The sequence below is a fragment of the Sinocyclocheilus anshuiensis genome, unplaced genomic scaffold, assembly GCF_001515605.1.
Source record: "Sinocyclocheilus anshuiensis isolate Anshui unplaced genomic scaffold, SAMN03320099.WGS_v1.1 scaffold249, whole genome shotgun sequence".
In the NCBI taxonomy this organism is placed as follows: Eukaryota; Metazoa; Chordata; class Actinopteri; order Cypriniformes; family Cyprinidae; genus Sinocyclocheilus; species Sinocyclocheilus anshuiensis.
The window spans coordinates 1,335,308-1,345,829 of NW_015540871.1; the positions used below are offsets into that span (position 1 = coordinate 1,335,308).

General features: G+C 35.2%; 1 protein-coding gene across 2 annotated transcripts in view; it reads left to right on the top strand.

Annotated features, from left to right (window-relative positions):
- The window catches only part of LOC107688120 (syntaxin-binding protein 4-like), a 44,583-nt gene that overhangs the window by 30,050 nt on the left and 4,011 nt on the right, over positions 1 to 10,522 (top strand). For both annotated transcript variants that reach the window (XM_016485692.1, XM_016485691.1), the window contains exons 9-17: positions 816 to 922; positions 1,043 to 1,184; positions 1,319 to 1,391; positions 5,539 to 5,627; positions 7,623 to 7,719; positions 9,002 to 9,129; positions 9,501 to 9,593; positions 9,725 to 9,790; positions 10,054 to 10,242. In XM_016485692.1, coding sequence (XP_016341178.1) covers positions 816 to 922; positions 1,043 to 1,184; positions 1,319 to 1,391; positions 5,539 to 5,627; positions 7,623 to 7,719; positions 9,002 to 9,129; positions 9,501 to 9,593; positions 9,725 to 9,790; positions 10,054 to 10,242 — 984 coding nt within the window. The remainder of the gene's footprint in view (positions 1 to 815; positions 923 to 1,042; positions 1,185 to 1,318; positions 1,392 to 5,538; positions 5,628 to 7,622; positions 7,720 to 9,001; positions 9,130 to 9,500; positions 9,594 to 9,724; positions 9,791 to 10,053; positions 10,243 to 10,522) is intronic.

Here is a 10,522-nt window from a genome sequence, read left to right on the forward strand (position 1 = left end):
TCTTTTTGCTGTATTTTTGATCAAATAAATGCAACCTTGGTGAGCATAAGAGAAAGTTTTTTCTTTCAAAAACTAAAAAAAAAAAAACTAAAAAAAAAAACTGACTTGGGGATACACTAAGGAAATTTTGGCAATACCTAATTATTTATATTTTGAAGCAAATAACTGATATATTGGCAGATATCAAATATAACGGTCTAAAATTTGTGAGCCTAAAACAAACAAAAATCTCAACTTAATAGTCAAAATCTCTGTGTGTTTTAAATGATTCCAGGCATCATGTACATACAGTGAGAACGGCTTTTAATTTAAAAACAGGTTAAATTGCAGAAAACGGTCTTTTTTAAATTTCTGTTTTAAAAGAAAAGCATCTTCAAGAAATATAAGAAACGGCAAAGATACAAAATGCCATGTATAAAAACAGATCTGACAGGCTTTAAGTAAAAATTTTTTAAATTGTGTTATAGGTTGACCTGCTGCAAAACTGATGACATTTTTTGGCCAATATTGATATTATATCATGCATTCCTAAACCCTCAATTTCTGGAAATGCTAGGGAGCGGATTGGACTCCCTTGAATCTGAGACTTTTGGCACAGTTGAGTAGTTTTAGTGACTTTGGTGTCTCTGAGAGAATGGAGTTGCTGTAGTGGTGTCCTCTGTGACATGAGAGAGGTCTCCACCTGGTGATGAGTAGTACAGTGGCTTATGTTCCTGCTGATCCTGTTGGGACAGCTTTCTCAAACTGAATGTCTGCCATGAATTGTGACTGATCAGCAACATTTAGTAAAGATTTTCATTCCTTTGGTCTTATAGGATGGACGGCTCAGACCCGGAGATCAGCTTATCACCATTAACAAGGAGTCATTGATAGGAGTCACATATGAGGAGGCCAAAAGTGTGCTCAACAAAGTCAAATTCAGGTATTCACTCTGTTCAATGTAGCTTTATGTCTTTTGATCAATGTTTAATAATTAATCAGTGTCTTTGTACTTCTTTCTTTTACATAATGTACCTTGTGTCCCTGTTCTTTGCCCTTGAAGTCAAGAACCAGTGGTGGATATTGCCTTCATCCCAGGAAAAGGACCTTTCTCCAACAGCGCATCATTGCATAATGGAGTTCAGAGGGGGGTTGGGAATGGATGCAACTCCAGCCGGTTAAAGGTTCATGTCCGATCTCCTGAAGTGAGTGTTTACTAGTGTACAGATCATGTCATGTCTTTGACATTTCAACAACAAGAGAGTCTTGTGGCTTACATAATACACACACTTGTTATGGTCTTTTTGCTAAGCAGTACTTCATAATTTTCTTCTCATAGATGCGACGAGAGGAAACAGCTCCAGTGCTTTCATCCTCCCCGGATATCTGTCCTCCAAACATACAGGTTTCAGGTACGTCACGAAGGTGGATTCATAGGTCTAACCCCCTTTACTCTATCTTAATAAGCTTTACAGCTAGTTTCCACCCATTCTTATCACCCACATGAACAGTGCAGATTTTGTTATTTATAAGGCTCATATTTCCATTTTGAAAGGAGTACTCTAATTTCATAACCTTTCAAAATGAGTACATTTTGTGCAAAGTGATCACAAGATCTTGTGCTCTTTGTGCCTTTCTATCATACTACATTATTGTTTTACTGCAATTTTTTTTTATTTACAGAAAAATATCTCAATGTTATTTTAAAAAGATACATTTACTTGAGAGGGAAAAATTAATAAATACACTACCGTTCAAAATTTTGGGGTCAATACTATTTTTTATAAAGAAATGAATACTTTTAATCAGCAAGGATGCATTAAATTGATCAAAAGTGACAGTAATTTTACAAAAGATTTCTATTTCAAATAAATGTAAAATAATTATTTTTATCTTTCCTTTCATCAAAGAATCCTGAAAAAGTTCCACTAAATTATTAAGCAGCACAACTGTCTTCAGCATTTATGATATTTGTTATAAGGATATTTACAACAAGATAGGATGATATTCTTACTGGAATAAAAAAGACAAACATATTGATTAATTTGTATCTTTAATTTAATTTAATTTGTAATTTTTGCAGTAAACCCATTGTTACTGTGTTTGTAAAGGACATCCTTTAAAATCCTTCATGGTTACAGACTAAAAGGGAAAATATCAGTGGTGTGCATATGCAGGTTCATGAATACAGAAAGTAGTTGCTCTTTGAGTTACTGTACCTTACAGACTGCATCTAAAACTAACCATCACTCAGAGAAACAGGATTTCTTGCGAAGCAATTATTTATTTTCAGAGAGAAAGATTGGGGATTAGTCCGTAGCAGTGTTTGGATTTTAATCAACGGCTAGTTGCAAAATAATCTCTCTGTGCTCCAGGGGTCGGGCATGTATGTGAGGTGTTTAAATTACACAATCAAATTCTAGAAGATGTACCAAAATAAGAAAGGAAGGCGTCTTTCATGTTGAGTCAGATAGTGCTCTTATCTCAGTTCACAGCAGCTGGGTAGCTGTTTAGTACAGATTGGCTTGCTGTGCATAGTGTGTAATCCTTTCTTGGGGCACAAAAAGGGATTGATAAATTGTCGAAGAAACCATACAGAGAAAGCCACTTAAGTCCATTTTATGCTCTTAGATACTTTGAAGAAGCAGTCTGAGTGGATGTTGACATGTCAAGTCACTTTTCCAGACGCTGAAATCTTTCTATGCTGAAATAATGCCCAAAAAATAATCACCATTTTATTTCTCTACATAGAGACCCCAAAAAACATTTTGACACTCAATTCACACTTAAAAATGACTGAATGTCTTTCTATTATGTTTGAATGTACCATGTATTAGATATATCAAACCAAGTGGAATATGAAAAAAATGATGCTAGACATTTTCTCAGAATAATCAATTACTGAAATTAACTATTTTATTTACTAAGTTTACTAAGTTATTTTATTTATGAACTTACCCTAATGTTTTTCTAACAGTATATTTGTTTTATCATTTGAAACCCAACTTTTTAAAATGTGATCTATCTGTCTTTAAAATAAATTAAAATAGAAAGCCGTTATTTTCAGTTGTAATAATGATATGAATTATTATTAGAAATGATATTTCAGAATATATAAAAAAAAAATGTTTTGATCAAATAAATGCAGCCTTGATGAGTATAAGAGGCTAGCTTACTGAACCAAAACAAACAGCTTTTTTCTTATCCCATTGGCTCTTTTTTTTTGTTTTAGTTTTTTTTTTTTTTTTTGGCGCAAATCTAACAGTATTTATTGAGATTTATGCTTAAAACAAAAATAAATTGCCAGTGGATAAAGTTCAAAAACCTAATTATAAATATTAATAATGAATATTAATTATGCATATTAATTATACATTCTAAAACCCTCAAAATATATTCCCTGAAAACAATTTTTATTATAATACACAATTTTTCTTCTCAAGTAAATTTACTTTTTTGTAAGGATATATATATGTATATATATATATATATATATATATATATATATTTTATTTATTTTTTTTACAGTAAACTCATTGTTTCTGTGTTTGTAAATTGTTATTTAATGCAATGACATTCAGACATTTTCAAGTGTGGCTTTAGTGTCCAGTCTCCAAACTGAAATATGCACCATGCACCTGTCCATCAGGCTATCTCTGGCCCAGAGCCTAAGGTTAATCTAGACCGGATGTAAGCATGCCTGGCTCGCCCTTGAACTCTGGATGTTGTTGTGTTTACAGGCATAGCATTCTAATCATTCGTGACGTCTATAAAGTGCATAGTGCTTAATTACCCATTTATCCAGACTAGCTGATAAAATCTTATAAGAATAAGGCAGATCCGTCTTATCTGAATTAAATAGGTGCTGTAATCCTACAAAAGCCCTTCTGGGTGTCCTTCCTAGAAAGAAAGAGATGCGCTCAGACTCATTCGTTGTCATTCTTTAATCATTGTGATTTGTAGAGATGTAGAGATTGTTGTAGAATTCTGCTCTGCATGGAAGAGTGATGTTTACAACTGGTTTGCACCCAAACGTAAAAGCTGGCGTTTTTTTTTTTTTTTTTTGTCAGATAAAGTAATGTATTACAATACTCTCTTTTGGAAAAGATGGTTCAAAACTGTCACTGGGTAAAGGTACAAAAGCTAAAATGTACATTTTTACCTTATTAACCCCTAAATGGTACATATACATATTATTACCTAAAGCATTCATATTTGCACCTTTTGAAAGGGTACTGCCCCTTTGACAGTTTTGAACCTTTTTTATGAGAGTGTAGGTTAAACATGACACTATTAATATAAATTGACGGTTAGTTTATAAGTGCTTATGTGTCAGATTTTGATCTTGGCTTATAGATTTAATAATTGTTTTATTAAAGAGATGGCTCAGACAAAAATAAACATTTTGTCATCAATACTCACCCCATGACCCAAATGACATGAAAACCAAAAGAGAACTTTTCAAGAATATCTATACTGCTCTTTTCCATATAATAAAAGTGAATGGGGACTTGGGCTGTCAACCACTAAAAATGACAAAAAGCACCATTACAGTATTATAATAGTGGTCTATATGAATCATGTACTATATTCCAGGATTTCAGAAGTCATAATAGCTTTGTGTGAGAAACAGACTGAAATCTAAATTATTTTTCATGGATAATCTTGTGTAACACCCCTCCATGATGCTCTACATGATGGACTACAGACGTCATCATGACATAATGTCAGTCTAATTTTGCCATATTTAGTTTGAGAACACTAAGAATATAGCGCTCAAGTTATAGAGACACTTTTTATGTACTTTTTTTGTAATGTTGGAGCCCCCATTCTCTTTCATTATAAGGAAAACAGTGGCCAGGATATTCTTCAGAAATTCACATTTTGTGTTTCACAGAAGAAAGGAATTTATACTTGTTTGTACAGCATGAATGCGAGTAAATTATTCCATTTTTATGTGAACTAACCCTTTAGCGAATAGTTACGCTGGCTTTCCACATGTTTGCAATTCTGGTGGAACACTCATAGAAGCATTATTAATCTGGATTGTTTTAGTTGTCCTGGATTGTGTACCATCAGTACCACCTGTTAAATCCACTCCTCCTGAGCGAGCTCCTGCTGTGCGTGTTGGTCCTGAATTACCAGCATGGGACCTGTCTGAGTCTGTGTGAGTCTGATGTGTCTGAGCTCAAGCTGTCAATCATGAGCATCAGAAGGCAGCTAAATCCCCTGCAGGAGTGTGTCCCCAGGGTGGGGGTGATCATCTCATAGCTCTTATAGCGAGCGTTGCTTGACAATACACACGCCACTGAAAGCACTGGTGTTAATGCCTCTCTTTCTCTATCGCTATCTCTCTCGCCCCCTCGATTCAAATCCCTCACACAGTTCATAATCTTTATTGTATTAATATAATACCCATTCATTTGAGCTCCCAGAAAATGAAAAAAAACATTAAGGCCACGTTTCCCAATGCAGCTAACTTTAGCGCTCACCACTAAATGCTCTAATGTGAGTATGACTCTTAAAGTAGGTGAATTACTGTCCCACTTTCCGCCTCAGCCTCCACCGCACAGAGACAAGCCACTGTTTCCAAACCCAAGATCTCGCTGGACCCCCACATACGGCTCAAATCAGAGAAGGTCGATCTGGTAAGCCTGGTTTAGTTTATACAAACAGTTTTGCATGTGTACAAAGAGTGATGCTTTATGAAACATTCTTAGGTGCTGTGCATGGTAAGTTAACGTTTGACTGATAATCCAGGACACAACAATAAGGTTTTTTTCTGCTGACTTAACTGATAATATTTTCACTGACCTCTCACAAAAATGTTTGCATGTAATGTTTGATAAATGTTACATATTGCAATTTAACATATAAAAATTGCAAAATTTTTGTAGCTATAATTTAAGTCTATTATAATTTTCCAACCGTCCAACGAATGCTCTCTAAAAGATTATCAAAAATCATTTTCACATTTTTATATTAGCTAGCTAGATCAGTGGTTTTCAACCTTTTTGACTTGAAGGCCCCTTGTTCTCCAACACAATATTCATCGACTCACTGATATAGATTATTTCCAGAATTTCTGCTGTAATTGTGACAAAGCTGCTTGTTTTTCAACTTTTTTATTAACAGAAAGGAACATTGAGTATTGAGTATTAAACTAATTAACATGATATATATTAAACTAATTCATTTTGGGATTTTGGCTGTATGTTCTTCAATTAAAGTGATTCAGGAAGAAGAAATATATATATATTTTCTTATTTATTACTTGTATTAGATTATAATATTTTATTTTTAAAAAATACATTTCAGCTTACAACATGATTTTACTGTATGTTTATTTTAGCATTTTTAATTTAGATTAGAATCTGATTATTAAAAATAATTTATAAATGTAAATACTTTTTTAGTCATGTTGTGGCCCCCTAATGGGCCCCAGCCCTCGGTTGAGAACCACTGTGCTAGATAATGTTACAAAATTAAATAATAGATTTAACATCAACAGTTTATTTCTGAGTGAAAGTGTGACATAAAAAGAGTAGTATACAAGTCATGTGACCTTAACCTTTTTATCGTCTTCAAATCATATGAGTGTATTTTTTGTTTGTTTGTTTGTTTTTTACATTTAAGAATAAATAAAATAAATACCATTAATTTAGAGGTACATTTTTTTTTTGAGAATCTCTAAATAGTTCTGCATTATTTATTATTGCAGTGGCATGAGCTTGTACCTGTATTTTTAATTAATGACAGTTCAGAAAACATAAGGGGGATTTAAAGGGTTAATCCCCACTGAAATCTGTACCAGTGACTTCAAAAGGAGCCTGTATCTCAGTAACTGACAGGGTACTTATAACCTATCATATCTCAGTGTCACTTTACTCATACATCTCAGTCTCTGCTCTTTGTTACGGTGCAGTTGTTTAGCAGAGATTTAATTTAATCCTGTTGATCCCGAGGCTGACCCTAATCTACCGGCCCATTAATAGGATTAGGTCTCACTGGACGAGAGCACTTAAATGTGGACTAAAGGCACAATGCACACTATATTAAGTGTTACACGAACAGGTATTTGACATGGTCCAAAGTTTCAATGTGACGTCATGCTGTTTATTCTGCTGTTTGTCTTATTTTTAAGTAGATGTTTTATCTGGAACAGGACAGTTTTCTTGCCATTGCTGTTTGAACGGTGTATCTTACTTTTGTGGCAGTATCAGATTGTAGGTTTGAACTTAATCTGATTAGCTTTATTAATGCCTTTTGAACTCCTATGGACCATAAGCCTGGATTTATTGTACGCCACTGACTTGACCTCTGTTACCACACTGCCCTCTTGTGTACATAGCTCATAACTGTAATACTCTTTTCAAGCATGGCTGGATGCTGTGCAGTCCAAAAAGAATCATAGTCATCAGTCAGCTCTTAAAATATCTATTTATTCACTAAACATTTAAGCACCATTGCTTATAGTTATTTTTTAATTTTTCAAGAGAATCATTTGCTCTGAGCAAAAAATTCTAAATAGTTTTGTAATAAATAAAATAATGTCTTTTAGAATAGGAGAACTGCAGGATGTGATTGAATAGGCCAGAAGCACTATAATGATGAAGGTTTTTGACAGTTTGGTCATTTTGCAGGCTCTGTCGTACCTGGGTTTGGATATAACAGATGAGAAGAGACGGCAGCTCAGAGAGAGTCTCACTACAGACCCTCAGGGAACGGTGTCGTATGGAGGTATAGAAACATGCTTTTACACCTTTATGCTGCAGCTGCGTAACATGGTCTTCAGCCAGTCAACTATAGATAAAGGAAATAATCACTCATTTTCACAATCATTTTGATGTGGACTTGCATTCCCTTTTTAGAAAATCACATAGTTCATAGTTCTGAAGTGCTATTTTTTATATTTTTCACTTCTTTTTCAAATCACCATTATGTTTTTGCACCATCCATGCAATAAATTCACTTCCTGTGCAAACATCCTTGAATGAGTGGGCTTTTATAGCGTATTTAGTTTAACTGCTCGGGTAATGTTAATGGTATTAACCAATTCAGATGTTGCCATTTTACAATTTAAAATTATGATTACGATTTGAAATACGAAATTACGATTTAAAATTGCTAGAAATGTATCTTCATATTTATAGGTAAAGCTTCATTGTACTATGACCCCCCCCCAAAATCTTGTTTTTTTGTCCTTCAGGAGGCTCAAGCCTTCTTTAGACCCCCAACCCCACCCAACCCTTAGTATGACAAAGAAAAAGGATTACTGCAAAGGTGTAGTTTAGCATGCAAATGTAGCGGAATTCAACATTACAAAAATAACTAAGACAATGTGATATTAATCTCTCTCGCACTCACTGCTCGGATGCTAGTGATTACCGGTGTAGTGTGCGTGCCTAAGGTTCCCAACCTCTGAAATAACCACAGGAAATAATCACAATTTTACATGGACGGAAATACCCATTTTGAAAAGGGAATCATGATCCATATTTGGATATTGAGCTTGAGTTTACACTTTGAAACACTTAGAATTAGTTTTTAGAGACAGATTGTCAGGGGGGAAAAAATTTTTGGATTCAGTACGAACTTAGACAGCTAAGTATATTTCCAGGTTGCTCATGACAGGGAGTTACGCTCCTCAGCAGGAAGATGCCACCGCGGCAAATCCTGATCAAAGTGCTTGCAGTGGAGCAAGAGTTCTGCCTGGTTTCTTGTACTTCAGCTGTGCAAGGGCACCTGAACATAAATATTCCCTCTAGACGCTCTTTCTCCTGTTATGAAGATTATTCTGGATAGATTTCAGATAGATTCCTGGATAGATAGAGTGACAGGAGAAGAGAATATATTGCACCCACTTTCTGTTTAGCAAGCAAATGTTGACCTGAAATCACATCATTTCAAATCTACATAACAGAAGTCTTGATGGGTTTGATGCTATAATTCCTTACATGCTTTTTATATTTGGAGTGCTATTCTTGGCTATTTCTAACTACGGCTCTGTTTTCCTAATAAGACTTTGTGGAAGCCACCCGCAGCGTTTATCAGGAGAAGCTGGAAGAGGCAGGACTGGGACAGGGTCCCTTCATGTTCTCCTATCAGGAAGCAGCTAGTTTGATGGACACCTCTGCCTTTCATTCCCCAGTAAGTAGACCCGCAGGATTTAGTAACGGAGCGCTTGATTTTGATTGGGGCTAAATTTCAGCGCAATCCTCAGAGCACCTCCTCACACTGAGACTTCATTTTCTCCAGAAGTTGAGCATGTCAGGAGATTTACTTTGCATTCTTAAAGGAGCTTTTCTGCTGCTCAGGAGAGTTATTAAAGCTGTCTTTTAAGGTCTTAAATGCTTCAATTGTCCGAGTTTGCCTGTTCTGTACCCTGCACCTTTGGATATGTTTCACATCGATGTATGAGCACTGAAATGGTCCTGGTTTTAATGTTCTTTTCATATCTCAGAGGCAGGGTCACACACTTAAAAAAATAGTTGTTTTAGTAGTGTCACTCTCTCTTTCAGACCTGTGAGTCAGAGTGCAGCTACAGCAGTGAGGAACTGGAGGAGTTTCAGACTGAAGTCAAACAACTTCAGCTGCAAATGAAACAACTTAAGGTGAGTTCTGAAATAAACACAGGATGGCAATTTTAAGTTTGAACCCTGCTTGACTTTCTCTTAAATTTAGCGAGGCGGAGCTGAACATCTGTGCAGAAAGCCTTTGTGATATGAACATTTATTGGTCTCAGGTGTTACTGAAAGACACAGAAGACAGTAAGAAGACTCTGGAGGAGGAACTGCAGAAGATGGCTGAGGTAAAGCCTGCAGCATCACAAATAAACACATGATTTGTTTAATGTGACTTAAATGCCTCAAAATATGCCACCCAAATATTAAGAGTCATGTGAGCAGTTTTAATACATCAACACTTTGTGATGCCCATTTTACCTCACTATATTTGTGTATACCAAATATATACTATCACAACATGAGCATCTGCACTTGTTCAAACATTTAAGACGTTTCTCCACACGTCATTTTGTGCATTCCCTTATTTCCATGCATATGGATGAAACAGAAGGCCACAGCCACAGTGGAGGAGAACAAGTCTCTGAAAAGTAAGCTGCAGGTAGCAGAGGCTGTTCAGAAACAGACCAACAGTGCTGAACAAGACTACGAGGAGGTCATTCAGCTCCTGGAGGCTGAAATCAAAGATCTGAAGAACCAGCTTGCCGGAAAGAAACAGAGAGGCCTGGAGGCTACTAAGGTAAATGTTCCTCATCACATCTCTCTGTTTGCTGAAAAATGATTTATATCATTTTTAAGATGATTTATAAGATGATGCAATGGCTGAAAAATTTTGTAGACTAGAATGAGTTGGCAGATGTTATTGTTATCCAGTACAACACAGTCCTGTTTATGATGAACTAGTGTTGTTTTAGTATTTGTATACTATTATGAATTTTGAATTAGCTTTTATTTTTTACATTTTGATTTTAATTTTAGTGAATTTGTCATTTTATTAGTTTTTTAAAATATTTCTATAT